This window comes from Amblyomma mixtum, chromosome 10 (assembly GCF_055824585.1).
Source record: "Amblyomma mixtum isolate Tamu chromosome 10, ASM5582458v1, whole genome shotgun sequence".
In the NCBI taxonomy this organism is placed as follows: Eukaryota; Metazoa; Arthropoda; class Arachnida; order Ixodida; family Ixodidae; genus Amblyomma; species Amblyomma mixtum.
This window is the reverse complement of record NC_143021.1, coordinates 69,966,468-69,982,119: the sequence shown is the minus strand read 5'-3', so window position 1 is coordinate 69,982,119 and position 15,652 is coordinate 69,966,468. Positions and strand designations below refer to the sequence as shown.

Sequence of the window (15,652 nt, the reverse complement as noted above, 5' to 3'; positions counted from 1 at the left end):
CGGCGTGTGCTTGGTCATTGGAGCTCGGCGAAGAGTGCGCGGCATGGAGGCGACGTTTCCAAGCCTCCTGGGGGAAGGAAGAGAGAGAAAACGGTCGCTCGTGGGAGAAGAGAGAGCTCCGAAAAAGCGAAGCCCAGAGCGTTGATCTTTCTCCCTCCTCTTTTTTTTGCCTCTGTCGCTCCTTCGTTGACTGCCGCTCGCGTAGGCTTCCCTCGGACCGCTCCATCTGCGCCTCTCCTGTGTTTCAACGCGCAACGTGAAGCAGGCCACAGTAGCCAACTGTTTTGGCAAGGCAGGCCTTGAAGTGGCCGGAGATGAATGTCCGGAAGATTTAGATGACGATGAGTGCTTGGACCTTTCGCGACTTGTCCAGTTTTCCCGGCACCGCTCCGCTGACAGCGAAGTTCAAGCGGTAGCCGACCTCGCTGATGAGGACATTGTGGCCGGAATAGCTGGCGTCCATGACGCCGATTCCAACGACGACGAGGGCAACTGTGTTCTCTAAGAAACACGTCCGTGTGCAGCCACTGAACCGGCGTCAGCGCTCAGCCTGATTCGGCGCTGTTGCAGCGAAATGGAAGGCACTGGGCTCTCACACCTGGACAGTCTCGAGAAGATCGAGACCAGTGTTTTGAACTTCGTTTCCCAGAGGAAAAAGCAGCCCAAAATTAGTGATTTTTTTCTTTCACATTGCGTGCCTATACTATGTGATTCGCGGCTGTTCCAAACGGTAAGCCACAAGTTGTTATGATCGGGAGTGCAGTTTTAGCCTATATCTGTATATCAAATTTTCGCTATATCGAAGCATTTTCCGATCCCCTTTGAATTCGATATATCCGGGTTCGACTGTGTATGTGTATATATATATAGTCTTTGAATTCGATATATCCAGGTTCGACTGTGTGTATATATATATATATATATATATATATTATATATATATATATCCACAGTCGAACCCGGATATATCGAATTCGAAGGAGGATTGGAAAATGGTTCGATATAGCGAAAATTCAATAGGCTAAAACTGCACTTGCGATCATAACAGATTGTGGCTTACCGTCTGGAACAGCCGCAAATCGTATAGTGTGGGCACACAGTGTGAAAGCGCTTTATTTCGCAGAAAAAAAATCACTAATTTTGGGCTGCTTTTTCCTCTGCGAAACGAAGTCCATAACACTGGTCTCGACCTTCTCGAGACTGTCCAGGTGCGAGAGCCCAGTGCCTTCCATTTCGCTGCAACAGCACCGAATCAGGCTGAACGCTGACACCAGTTCAGTGGCTGCACACGGACGTGTTTCTTCAACAACACAGTTGCCCTCGTCGTCGCTAGAATCGGCGTCTTGAACGCCAGCTATTCCGGCCACAATGTCCTCATCAGCGAGGTCGGCTATCGCTTGAACTTCGCTGTCAGTCACTTCGGACAGAACGGCGCCAGGAAAATTGGACAAGTCGCGAAACACGTCGTCCAAGCACTCATCGTCATCTAAATCTTCCGGACATTCATCTCCGGCCACTTCAAGGCCTGCCTTTCCAAAACAGTTGGCTACTGTGGCCTGCTTCACGTTGCGCGTTGAAACACAGGCACACACAAGAAAAACACGCGAGGCGCAGATGGAGCGGTCCGAGGGAAGCCTATGCGAGCGGCAGTCAACAACGCGGCTGCGAAGGAACGACAGAGGGAAGAGAAAGATCGGCGCTTTGGGCTTCGCTTTTTTTTTTCTGAGCTCTCTCTTCTCCCCAGACCCGCGAGCGACCGTTTTCTCTCTCTTCCTTTCCCCAGGAAGCGTGGCTTGGAAAGGTCGCCGCGCATCTCCATGCTGAGCTCTCTCTTCGCTGAGCTCCAATGATCCAAGCACACGGTACAGGAGGAGCGGGAAAGCTCGCGCCAGTGGGGCGCAAAAACGGGGGAACAAAAAAAAAAAAAAGGCCCTGCGCCTGCTGTATGACTGCGGAAATGTTCTCCGCTGAGGTGGCTGAGGACTGGACAGGAATGTCTAGGGGGAAAGCGCACCTTCCAGGGGCACAACGCGGCGTGGCGTTCGATATATCCAATGTCCGGTGAAAATGGAATTCGATATACAACACAGCTGTCCTATTATTTTACGTAGTATTTTCCAGGGGGTAATCTGTGTGTTCGTATGGCCAATAATTCGAAATATGCAGGTTCGATATATCCGGGTTCGACTGTATATACAGTCGAACCCGGATATATCGAATTCGAAGGGGTCCGGAAAATAGTTCGATATAGCGAAAATTCGATATACAGATATAGGCTAAAACTGCACTCCCGATCATAACAAATTGTGGCTTACCGTTTGGAACAGCCGCGAATAACATAGTATGGGCGCACAATGTGAAAGCGCTTTATTTCGCGGGAAAAAAAAAATCACTAATTTTGGGCTGCTTTTTCCCCTGGGAAACGAAGTTCAAAACACTGGCCTCGATCTTCTCGAGACTGTCCAGGTGCGAGAGCACAGTGCCTTCCATTTCGCCGCAACAGCGCCGAATCAGGCTAACGCTGACGCCAGTTCAGTGGCTGCGCACGGACGCGTTTCTTCGACAACACAGTTGCCCTCGTCGTCGTTGGAGTCGGCGTCTTGAACGCCAGCTACCGCATGAACTTCGCTGTCAGCGTTAAAGTCCTCAACAGTCACTTCGGACGGAACGGCGCCGAGAAAATTGGACAAGTCGTGAAACGCGTCGTCCAAGCACTCATCGTCATCTAAATCTTCCGGACATTCATCTCCGGCCACTTCAAGGCCTGCCTTGCCAAAACAGTTGGCTACTGGGGCCTGCTTCACGTCGCGCGTTGAACCACACGTTGAAACACAGGCACACACACACAAAAAAAAACACGCGAGGCGCAGATGGAGCGATAAGAGCGAAGCCTATGCGAGCGGCAGTCAACCCGGCTGCGAAGGAACGACAGAGGGAAAAGAAAGAGCAGGGAGAAAGATCGGCGCTCTGGGCTTCGTTTTTTTTTTTTTTCTGACCTCTCTCTTTTCCCCAGACCCACGATGTGCCCACGAGCGACCGTTTTTTCTCTCTCTCTTTCCCCAAGAAGCGTGGTCGCCGCGCGTCTCCATGCGGTGCTCTCTCTTCGCTGATAGACACTTTTAGTTGGCCGTACGGAACGGCGTTACGTACGCAGGAACGTTGCGGGTCGCGAGTGCGCATGCGCAGAACGTTCCGTACCGCTGGGCCGCTTGCGTACGTACGCACGCATCGTGTCGTTGCGTGCGTGCGCTACGGGCGCGTTACGGGTTGCGTTGACAAGATGGCGGCGCCCAGCTCGCCCGCTTCGAAATAAATGCATGTAACCGCTGCATTTTCCGACGGGATAGCTCGCTCAAATGGTAGCGGTTCGCTTTTATTTTGCACACTCTCGCCCACACGCAGAAGTATAAGCGATAACTAGCCCCTGTTTTTTAAATAATGTGGCGATTTTCAAGCTGTAGGCCTAACCGTGTTTGTTTACCTCGTAGCAACGACACCTGGCGGAGCACTTCTCTGGCTTTTAGTCAATTATTTCATTTTCTTCTGCTTGCATAGTTTTTCTTGGAACAAAAAAAAAAGACTCGCGATGCAGCCAGCTTCGTTACCAGTAATTAAATGCTTCTCGGCATTTCGATAGCTGCTGTGGTAGTCGCGCAACACACGAGAATCACAACCTAAAGCAAACAAAACAGCGAGAACGGCTGGAGGAGGATTGGCGAGAGGCTTGGCTTGGCTGATGTCAATAACTTTTCAAGCATCAGTTTTTATTTCTTGCGCCAGATGGCGCGGAGAAGCACAGCGGAGAATTTTAGGATGCGCTTGGTACGTCCACTTGGAAGAACGCTAACGTACGGCTAACTAAAAGTGTGATGGACGCGCCATTCGTACCGTACGCAACGTAGTGAGCGTTGCGTACGTAAGCCCGTTACGTACGGCCAACTAAAAGTGTCTGATCTCCAATGACCTTGACGGAGCACACGCCGGCGGTACAGGAGGAGAGGAGGAGCGGGAAAGCTCGCGCCGGTGGGGCGCAAAAACGGGGAACAAAAAAAAAAAAAAGGGCCCTGCGCCTGCTGACTGCGGAAATGCTCTCCGCTGAGGCGGCTGAGGACCAGACAGGAATGTCTTTGGGGAAAGTGCACCTTCCAGGGGCGCGGCGCGGCGCGGCGTTCGATATATCCAATGTCCGGCGAAAATGGAATTCGATATACAACGCAACTGTCCTATACTTTTACATAGTATTTTCAAGGGGGTAATCTGTGTGTTCGATATAGCCAATAATTCGAAATATGCGGGTTCGATATATCCGGGTTCGACTGTATATATATACCGGGTGTTTTTTTTTTAGAAGGTCCAAAATTTTTAAAAAAAGCTAAATTGCTTTAGATTTATTTTAGCACTGGGGCTATACTGGAGGCTACGGCGGGCACCAGGCAAGAGGAAAACTGTTTTAATTAGTTCGCTGATTAACTAAATATGTTAATTAACTTTTCTAATTTTTGTTTTAGGGGATATGTTGTATTCGCAGAATTGGAGATCGTCCTCTAAACAGTCCGACCAAGAAAAAACAATTTTAATTAAAAATTTTTCACGCACTTTACGAGGCACGAAAAAGTCACCCTGGAAGGCATCTTCACACCGTAATGCAGCGGCGGGAGCGCCTCTGACGTAGTGCACTCCGCCCTGCGCTTTGCGTCAAGCGTCCCGGACTGGCGGCCTGCGCTATCGCTGCTCATCTCGCTTCGCTCCGCGGCCTCACGGAATGCCGCGCTGGAACAAAAACGCATTGAAACAAAGTGCAGGGTGGAGCGAGCGCTCACAGACGCTGTGTTACAGTGTGAAGCTGCCTACCAGGGAGACTTTTTCTCGCTTCGTTACGCGCGCAAAAAATTTTTTCATGAAAATCTTTTTTCTTGGCTGGACTGTTTGGAAGACGATCTCCAATTCTGCTAATACAACATATCCCCTAAAATAACAATTATAAAAGTTAATTAACGTAATCAGTTAATTAGCGAACTAATTAAAGTAGTTTGCCTCTTACCTGGTGTCCGCCGTAGCCCTCAGTATAGCCCCAGGGTTAAAATAAATCTAAAGGAATTTACCTTTCTTTAAAAATTTTGGACCTTCTAAAAAAAAACACCCTGTATAGCGCCAGCCGTGACGCTTGGCTGCTGACCCGAGGGTTGCGGGTTCGATCCCGGCCGCGGTGGCTGAATTTCTTCGGACGAGAAATTCTAGAGGCCCGTGTACTGTGCGATGTCAGTGCACGTTAAAGAACCCCAGGTGGTCGAAATTTCCAGAGCCCTTCACTACAGTCTGCCTCATAGCTTGGGTCGCTTTGGGATATTATACCCCCACAAAGCAAATATATATTCATGCATTCTGCCCCTTGTCTAATGCCCCCAGGGGCCCTGAAGGTATTGAAATGATATCCTTCAGAATACACGTCATGTTATATATAGATCCAAAGTATGAATGTCGCTAACCGATTTTTCGGACTCGGTGGGACCCGAAAAATGGTCCGAATAATCGAACAGTCCGAAAAATCCGTGAACTTAAAAAAACGAACTTTTCAGCGAAAAACCGGCTTTCAAAGTTGCGAAAATCGCCGCTCCCCATGTTCCGCCTACAAGCAATAATATTAGACTATATCTGAGTCATAACCGTGCTTTCTTCATGTCCGCAGCCTATCTCATCATGATACCAGATAGTGGGGCGCAAATTTCCGGAGCCCTTCACTACCACTACGGCGTCCCTCATAGCCTGAGTTGCTTTGGGACGTTGAACTCCAATAAACCAAAACCAAGATAGTGCGGCGCAAAGGGCGCGCGATCGCATTGATAACGGTACAGCGGGACAGCTGCAGCGTCCACCGCGGCTTGGACGACGCACCCCGCGGTGCGTGAACTTAAAAAAAAAAAACTTTTTTGCGTAAAACCGGCTTTCAAAATCGCGAAAATCGCCGCTTCCCATGTTCCGCCTACAAGCGATAATATTAGACTATATCTGAGTCATAACCGTGCTTTCTTCATGTCCGCAGCCTATCTCATCATGATACCAGATAGTGGGGCGCAAATTTCTGGAGCCCTTCACTACCACTACGGCGTCCCTCATAGCCTGAGTTGCTTTGGGACGTTGAACTCCAATAAACCAAAACCAAGATAGTGCGGCGCAAAGGGCGCGCGATCGCATTGATAACGGTACAGCGGGACAGCTGCAGCGTCCACCGCGGCTTGGACGACGCACCCCGCGGTGCGTGAACTTAAAAAAAAAAAACTTTTTTGCGTAAAACCGGCTTTCAAAATCGCGAAAATCGCCGCTTCCCATGTTCCGCCTACAAGCGATAATATTAGACTATATCTGAGTCATAACCGTGCTTTCTTCATGTCCGCAGCCTATCTCATCATGATACCAGATAGTGGGGCGCAAATTTCTGGAGCCCTTCACTACCACTACGGCGTCCCTCATAGCCTGAGTTGCTTTGGGACGTTGAACTCCAATAAACCAAAACCAAGATAGTGCGGCGCAAAGGGCGCGCGATCGCATTGATAACGGTACAGCGGGACAGCTGCAGCGTCCACCGCGGCTTGGACGACGCACCCCGCGGTGCGTGAACTTAAAAAAAAAAAACTTTTTTGCGTAAAACCGGCTTTCAAAATCGCGAAAATCGCCGCTTCCCATGTTCCGCCTACAAGCGATAATATTAGACTATATCTGAGTCATAACCGTGCTTTCTTCATGTCCGCAGCCTATCTCATCATGATACCAGATAGTGGGGCGCAAATTTCTGGAGCCCTTCACTACCACTACGGCGTCCCTCATAGCCTGAGTTGCTTTGGGACGTTGAACTCCAATAAACCAAAACCAAGATAGTGCGGCGCAAAGGGCGCGCGATCGCATTGATAACGGTACAGCGGGACAGCTGCAGCGTCCACCGCGGCTTGGACGACGCACCCCGCGGTGCGTGAACTTAAAAAAAAAAAACTTTTTTGCGTAAAACCGGCTTTCAAAATCGCGAAAATCGCCGCTTCCCATGTTCCGCCTACAAGCGATAATATTAGACTATATCTGAGTCATAACCGTGCTTTCTTCATGTCCGCAGCCTATCTCATCATGATACCAGATAGTGGGGCGCAAATTTCTGGAGCCCTTCACTACCACTACGGCGTCCCTCATAGCCTGAGTTGCTTTGGGACGTTGAACTCCAATAAACCAAAACCAAGATAGTGCGGCGCAAAGGGCGCGCGATCGCATTGATAACGGTACAGCGGGACAGCTGCAGCGTCCACCGCGGCTTGGACGACGCACCCCGCGGTGCGTGAACTTAAAAAAAAAAAACTTTTTTGCGTAAAACCGGCTTTCAAAATCGCGAAAATCGCCGCTTCCCATGTTCCGCCTACAAGCGATAATATTAGACTATATCTGAGTCATAACCGTGCTTTCTTCATGTCCGCAGCCTATCTCATCATGATACCAGATAGTGGGGCGCAAATTTCTGGAGCCCTTCACTACCACTACGGCGTCCCTCATAGCCTGAGTTGCTTTGGGACGTTGAACTCCAATAAACCAAAACCAAGATAGTGCGGCGCAAAGGGCGCGCGATCGCATTGATAACGGTACAGCGGGACAGCTGCAGCGTCCACCGCGGCTTGGACGACGCACCCCGCGGTGCGTGAACTTAAAAAAAAAAAACTTTTTTGCGTAAAACCGGCTTTCAAAATCGCGAAAATCGCCGCTTCCCATGTTCCGCCTACAAGCGATAATATTAGACTATATCTGAGTCATAACCGTGCTTTCTTCATGTCCGCAGCCTATCTCATCATGATACCAGATAGTGGGGCGCAAATTTCTGGAGCCCTTCACTACCACTACGGCGTCCCTCATAGCCTGAGTTGCTTTGGGACGTTGAACTCCAATAAACCAAAACCAAGATAGTGCGGCGCAAAGGGCGCGCGATCGCATTGATAACGGTACAGCGGGACAGCTGCAGCGTCCACCGCGGCTTGGACGACGCACCCCGCGGTGCGTGAACTTAAAAAAAAAAACTTTTTTGCGTAAAACCGGCTTTCAAAATCGCGAAAATCGCCGCTTCCCATGTTCCGCCTACAAGCGATAATATTAGACTATATCTGAGTCATAACCGTGCTTTCTTCATGTCCGCAGCCTATCTCATCATGATACCAGATAGTGGGGCGCAAATTTCTGGAGCCCTTCACTACCACTACGGCGTCCCTCATAGCCTGAGTTGCTTTGGGACGTTGAACTCCAATAAACCAAAACCAAGATAGTGCGGCGCAAAGGGCGCGCGATCGCATTGATAACGGTACAGCGGGACAGCTGCAGCGTCCACCGCGGCTTGGACGACGCACCCCGCGGTGCGTGAACTTAAAAAAAAAAAACTTTTTTGCGTAAAACCGGCTTTCAAAATCGCGAAAATCGCCGCTTCCCATGTTCCGCCTACAAGCGATAATATTAGACTATATCTGAGTCATAACCGTGCTTTCTTCATGTCCGCAGCCTATCTCATCATGATACCAGATAGTGGGGCGCAAATTTCTGGAGCCCTTCACTACCACTACGGCGTCCCTCATAGCCTGAGTTGCTTTGGGACGTTGAACTCCAATAAACCAAAACCAAGATAGTGCGGCGCAAAGGGCGCGCGATCGCATTGATAACGGTACAGCGGGACAGCTGCAGCGTCCACCGCGGCTTGGACGACGCACCCCGCGGTGCGTGAACTTAAAAAAAAAAAACTTTTTTGCGTAAAACCGGCTTTCAAAATCGCGAAAATCGCCGCTTCCCATGTTCCGCCTACAAGCGATAATATTAGACTATATCTGAGTCATAACCGTGCTTTCTTCATGTCCGCAGCCTATCTCATCATGATACCAGATAGTGGGGCGCAAATTTCTGGAGCCCTTCACTACCACTACGGCGTCCCTCATAGCCTGAGTTGCTTTGGGACGTTGAACTCCAATAAACCAAAACCAAGATAGTGCGGCGCAAAGGGCGCGCGATCGCATTGATAACGGTACAGCGGGACAGCTGCAGCGTCCACCGCGGCTTGGACGACGCACCCCGCGGTGCGTGAACTTAAAAAAAAAAAACTTTTTTGCGTAAAACCGGCTTTCAAAATCGCGAAAATCGCCGCTTCCCATGTTCCGCCTACAAGCGATAATATTAGACTATATCTGAGTCATAACCGTGCTTTCTTCATGTCCGCAGCCTATCTCATCATGATACCAGATAGTGGGGCGCAAATTTCTGGAGCCCTTCACTACCACTACGGCGTCCCTCATAGCCTGAGTTGCTTTGGGACGTTGAACTCCAATAAACCAAAACCAAGATAGTGCGGCGCAAAGGGCGCGCGATCGCATTGATAACGGTACAGCGGGACAGCTGCAGCGTCCACCGCGGCTTGGACGACGCACCCCGCGGTGCGTGAACTTAAAAAAAAAAAACTTTTTTGCGTAAAACCGGCTTTCAAAATCGCGAAAATCGCCGCTTCCCATGTTCCGCCTACAAGCGATAATATTACACTCTATCTGAGTCATAGCCGTGCTTTCTTCATGCCCGCAGCCTATCTCATCATGATACCAGATAGTGGGGCGCGGCCGCGGTCATGCCGCGAATGAATGCACTCGCTGCGCGAAGCAAGAACAGTCGGTTTGCATGGGGCAATAACGTTCGCGAAGACCGCGAGGTAACCTATGTGTAACCCGCGGGAAGACGCGAGCGGGAGCGAGCGCCTCCGATTGCAGTCCCACTCTCGCTCCCGTCTACCGCGTTTGCTGTCCCGCTATACCGTTTTTAATGCAATTGCGCGCCCTTTGTAGGCCATCTCGATGGCAATGGAGAGCATCTCATATCTCGACGATAGAGAACAAATAGCCAGTCCGACTGCGCCTGCCGAGCCGATTCCGTTTAAATCCAAGATGGCGCCTTTCGCGGTGGCGGCAAACGGTTTGGTAGTGACAGCGATGCCCGCTCGTGTCTACATTAGGCCGAAATAACAAATTTTCGGTTGAAAAACGATCACTGCAATGTTGTTGGCATCTATTTTAGTCCGAAAATTTGAACATTTAGACTCCGCAAAGTCCGAAATATCGGTCGTGAAAATGTACACATTCCTATGAGGTGCGCGACGGTTCCTCAACGAAGTAAGACGATGCACTGCGATTGAGAAGCAATTGGAGAATGAGATTGCTCAAGTTTCAGAAAAGACTGCGGTTGTGATCTGCTTCCTTCCTGGTGGGTGTGTGTGCAGGGTGTCGTGGACCCAGCCAAGGAGACGGAGCGCCTGTCACTCAAGCAGGAGAAGCTGGAGGCGCAGGTCTCCAAGCTGAGGGCGGCCATGGCTGCCTCCGACTATGCAACCAGGGTGCCCACCGAGGTGCAGGCTGGGAACCTGGACAGGGTGAGTCCTCTCCTCCGGGCGCTTTTAAATGATTGTCCCTTCCCTGTCATAGACAGGAGGAGTGTGAAGGAGCGGGAAAAATAATGTCTCATTTTTTTGTTGTAGATGGGTCTTTCGCGATTCCATTGTAGCAACATGCCTTTTATGCCAGAGCTTCATCACTATTTTAAAGAACAAAAAAAAAACAACCATCTAGTGTTTACCCATTAATTTGTGGGGTCAGAGCCGTACTGAAAAAATAGCGAGAGGTAGTCACATGGGAGGCAGGCACCCTGGCAGCAAAGATTATATTATCCTAGCTGAAAAAGAAATCAGTGTTCCAACAATCTGGTCAAAAATAAACTCACAAGTATAAAACCATTCTACCCTAATCTGGCACACTTCCCGATGTGGTCCTCGTTTTACGTTGAACTCACTCCTTTGTCACTTAACCCTTTATGAGACACGAAGTTGTGAGCAATGAACACCGGCTGTTCAGGGCGGGATTCTTATTCTTATCAGCTTTTTATGAAATATGCAAATTTTGAGTTCTCTAGAGTTAGTGGTTTTCGAGATAAAAGTGGGACACAGGAGTCCCACCGCCCCATGAGTGCGTTTGAGAAAGTGGGACATATGTGTCCCGCTGACCTCTGAAGCACAGTCGCTCAAGAAAAAAAGTAATTTTATTTTGTACAGAAGGGTGCGCTTACCAACAACAAAGTATGGAGAATACAAAAGCCTACATTCTATGATAAAAAATCTAAAAAATGTCGATCTATGTCCAGCACTCAGTCACTTTCAGAGAATGAACATAGCACAAAAGGGCATAGCACAGGATAGCACAAAACGGCATTATTTGCAGATTTCGTCAGTAAAAAGAAAGGTTGAAACTTGCCCTTCATGACGAATACCAGTTGAAAAGCGCGCCAAAATCTACTGAAAACCGCACGCAACGCACGCAAGGGGTTCGGTTCACTTGAGGCACAGGTATGTGCTGCCGCTGCTCGGCGCTCTTGTAAAGAGCCATCAAAACAGCTTCCTTGAACATCCACGAGATGGCAGTAAAAGCAAAAACGAAATTGATTCGAGCGGTTTTAACCACAAAAGTCAGTGTAACCACGAAAAAAGTGGGACATATGAGTCGCTAACGATGGATTTGCATCATCCTGATGCTCCGCCCTGTCGGCATGTATTTCTTTACCACGTAAGTCATCCAGGAGTCTAAACACCAGCTCAACTACTTCCTGCATGGACAGACTTCCGCGCATGAATGAAACTCCAATCCACCGATGAGCGGCAGAAGAGCTTTAGACTGGATACGCTTCCCGAAATATATGGATGAGGAATGCTGAATTTGACTATGCAAAATTTTTTTTGCAAACAGTACACACAGGACAAACGAAAATGATGTATAAAGCACATTTAAGAACTAGTCAGTAAAAAGAAAACTTTTGAAACTTGTCGTTCATAGTCAACCAGCTGGACAGAGTGCCAAAATCTGCTCAAAACAGCATGCACCGCGCGCAAGTAGAACAGTTCACTTGAGACGCATGCCTGTGTGGTAAGTGCGCCGCTCAATACAGCATTTTTATTAAAACAGCTTCCTCGGACATCCAGGAGGTTGCAGTGGAAATTTAAGCGAAATTAATTCATTGGTTTTCAGCTCAAAAATCAAAACATTACTATGAAAAAAGTGGGAAGTATGAGTCCCGCTGTCCCACAAAGGGTTAAGCAAAAGATACTGCTCAGCCACCAAGCACTTGATCAGCCTGACTGCAGGCCCCCTTGCCAGCTGCGGCCACCCCATCTTGGGCTGGAAGCATAAATGCCTAGATGGATACTGCGAAAATAACGGGGCAAAACGAGATGGCAAGAGCACTGTCTGAGGGCACTCAGGTGCGTGCCTCACTCTGCATAGAAGTGTTCTGCTAGCATTTCAAAACTCCATCCCAAACTACCTTTTCAGTTATTTCTAGAATTGTGGGAAAAATGTTCACAACACTGCTCAAACATTCAAAGGACTGCAGTCGCCAACTGATTTTTCCCACTCGGCGGGACCCGAAAAATGGTCCAAATAATCCAACAGTCCGAAAAATCTGTGAACTTATCAAAAAAAAATTTTCTGAGAAAAACCGGCTTTCGAAATCAGGAAAATCACCGCTCCCCATGTTCCGCCTGCAAGCGATAATATGAGACTCTATCTGAGTCATAGTCGTGCCTTCTTCATGCCTGCACCCTATCACATCATGATACCAGATAGTGCGACACGGCTGCAGTTATGCTGTGAATGAATGCACTTGCTGCACGAAGCAAGAACAGTCAGTTTGCATGGGGCAGTGATGTTCGCGGAGACCGAGAGGTAGCCCACGGGCAGACGGAGGTGAGTGCCTCCGAACGCAGTTCCCCCCTCCCCCCGTCTACCATGTTTGCTGCCCCGCACCGTGGGGTGTGTCGTCCAAGCCGCGGCGAACACTGCAGCTGTCCCGTTCTCAATGCGATCGCAGGCCCTTCGTAGGAATGGAAAGCATCTCATTATCTCGAATGGCAACGATGGAGAACAAATAGCCAAGCCTATCCAAGCCCGTCCGATTGCGCCCGCTGAGCCGATTCCATTTAAATCCAAGATGGCACCTTTCACGGTGGCGGCAGACGGGTTGGTAGTGGCAGCGATGCCCGCTCGCATCTATATTAGGCCGAAATAACAACAAACTTTCGGTTGAAATTCGAACATTTAGACACCGCAAAGTCCAAAATATCGGTCATGAAAATGTACACGTTCCTATGAGGTGCGCGACGGTTCCTCAGCGAAGTCCGAAATGTCGTGCAAGTCCGAATTATTAGAGTCCGAAATATCGGTCGGCTACTGTACTTGGTGTCTTCCTTGGCCCTGATTGGACATTAGAGTTCTATCTTTCTCAGTGCTGTAAACAACTTCTGAGGTTAAGCATATGCCAATAGCACTGATTTTTTTCTGGCTCCGAATGTGCCCTTAGGCACAAAACCCCATTCAGACACCTCTCAGTGCTTCATGCAAGTGTTGTGGCGCCATCTGGGGGAGGAAGGTTTACAATTCTTCCTTCAGTGAATGCCTTCAGGTGTGCTGGGCGAGTGCAGTGAACTGCATCAGTGGATTCCAGTCCTTTGCTGTCTGGACGAAGAAAGATGCGCAGTGGTATATGCTGATGGTGGATAGACTGCTTTACTTTAAGGTGATGAGAAACGGTGTGAGCAGGCGGAAAGGCATGAACCCGAACCGAACACTCAAAATTCCGGTTCGGCACCCTGGCCGAAACTGCACGCTTGTCATGCGCTGTTCATAGTTAGCCCAGTGAAACCCTCTCAGATGCCGCTTCTGAGATGACTCCACTTCTGCTGCATCACACCGTGGAAGTATAGGCATCGAATTTTGGGTAGCATGTTTTTTTTTAAAGCTGCGTAAGGCATCAGGAGACATGGATCACCCTGTGGAATCGGCCTATGTGTGGCAAATAATTTACTATTGATTTTTTCGTGTTTTTTTCTTTGTTTCTATTTCAACAGGCAAGCAGCTGTGTGATGTGAGCGTATATTAAAAACCCCAGGTGATCGAAATTATTACTACAGCGTCTCTCATAGCCTCAGTCACTTTTGGACATAGGGAAAACAAATGATGTCAAAGTTAAATTTAGGTTACATGAGGCTTTAGCAAAAAACAGCTTTATTGTTCCCTCTTTGTTTTGATTCAATTCAGCCTTTACGCGAACTATGGCAAATGAAGAAGCGGTTGAAACATTTCTCCTTTTCTGTCTCACATGGTCTTCGACATAACAACCACTGTTTGGCTGCTGAAACGACAATGTTGCGGAAGAAAAATTCAATTATACATTATTTGCATAGCGATGGTGAATTTTATGTGGCATTATATAGAAAGAAAGAATACACAACCCAAATGTGATGTTCATAGGCTCTAGAGGCCTTTGCCATTCTGGACCAGTTCTGTTTTGACGCTCGTGATAGTATGCATGCATTAAAGCATTGATAGAACAGCAAACAGTTTCTGCAGTCGTGCACATTTCATCTCAGAAGCACACAACTGAGGTCCAGGTTTTCACCAAATAAATTTACCAGGAAGCAATTTTTTGGGGAGTCTGAACTAATAAGGTTTTACTGAAATATCCCTAGATTGCAAAATGTGTCATTTTTACTGAGAACATGTAAATGTTTGACCACACCAGTATTTAGTAACTGCGCCTGGTCCCGTGCATTCTTCACCAGCCACGATTGCTTTCATGTGCAACAGTGATGGGAAGTGCGAGAGTGAAAACTCTCTCTCGGCATGCCGCCCAGTGGGCCTGCAGCCACCAGGAGCTGCAGCTCTCTTGAGGAGGGTGTGGCCATTAGGTGGAAAGACATCGTACAAATGTGACGTCAACAGCAGCTTTTCGTGGAGTTGTAAATGTCAGTGACTTTTTCTCTTTTGAAGGCTCACCTACCACTTGTGGCTTCTTGTTGTTCACTGCAGGCACAATGGCAGGAGATCTTGAGCTGTTTATCGTGCAGCAAGTGATTGTTGCACAAAAGTGACAATACGCTCTCTGAAGATGAACTTCGTCTCTTTATGATGTGCCAGCATGGCTCCACATGGGTACGGCTGGACAAAGATATGACACCGCACATAGTACAGGGGCATGACTAAAAGAATGCAGGCATACAGACCAAGCAGGCCAATTTTTATAGACGGATGTCTGCTGTGGCATTCCTGCATTTGACATGCTTTTTTTTTTTGCTTATTTCAGGTGCACCAGATTGAAGGGGAGCTTGCGAGGATTGCTGAATCGATCTCTGCACTGAAGCTGATGAACTGATGGTTTTCATAGCTGGCTTGCTAAAATGAGGTAATTTCTAGCCTTAATGGCGTGGAAATTGCCTGTTTTACCAGTACTCTTACAAAACTGCATTTTTGGTACTATTTAAATAAAACTTGCTTTTCTGGCAATTAGTGCTCATTTTCTGCTTAATTTTTCCTGCTTTGTCCTTAGCTCTCTTTGTAGTCTCCACAGTCCGGTACTTAGGGCTGCACAAGTTCTTAAGGTTCTCACTACAAATCAGATTTTTTTTTCGTTGATAGCTTACCTCATCCCATCAAATTGCGCTCTGTGTGCTGACAATACCACGGTTTCATTGTGCGATGAAATCATTGCTTGCCTAACTGACAAACTCGGAAAAGTATTAGAATGGTGTCTCAATAATTCAATCATTACTCCTTCCAAAACTGAG

At 48.4% G+C, this 15,652-nt stretch overlaps 1 protein-coding gene across 6 annotated transcripts in view; it reads left to right on the top strand.

Moving 5' to 3' along the window:
• ValRS (Valyl-tRNA synthetase) overlaps nucleotides 1-15,371 on the top strand; it is a 111,840-nt gene extending 96,469 nt beyond the window's left edge. For 3 of the 6 annotated variants that reach the window (XM_089563279.1, XM_089563282.1, XM_089563280.1), the window contains exons 25-26: nucleotides 10,268-10,417; nucleotides 15,172-15,371. In XM_089563279.1, coding sequence (XP_089419405.1) covers nucleotides 10,268-10,417; nucleotides 15,172-15,240 — 219 coding nt within the window. In that variant the 3' untranslated portion in view covers nucleotides 15,241-15,371. Of the gene's footprint in view, nucleotides 1-10,267; nucleotides 10,418-14,897; nucleotides 15,077-15,171 lie in introns of those variants that run through there. The other 3 variants (XM_089563277.1, XM_089563278.1, XM_089563281.1) reach the window with 3 other exon arrangements.
• Nucleotides 15,372-15,652: the final 281 nt, after the last annotated feature.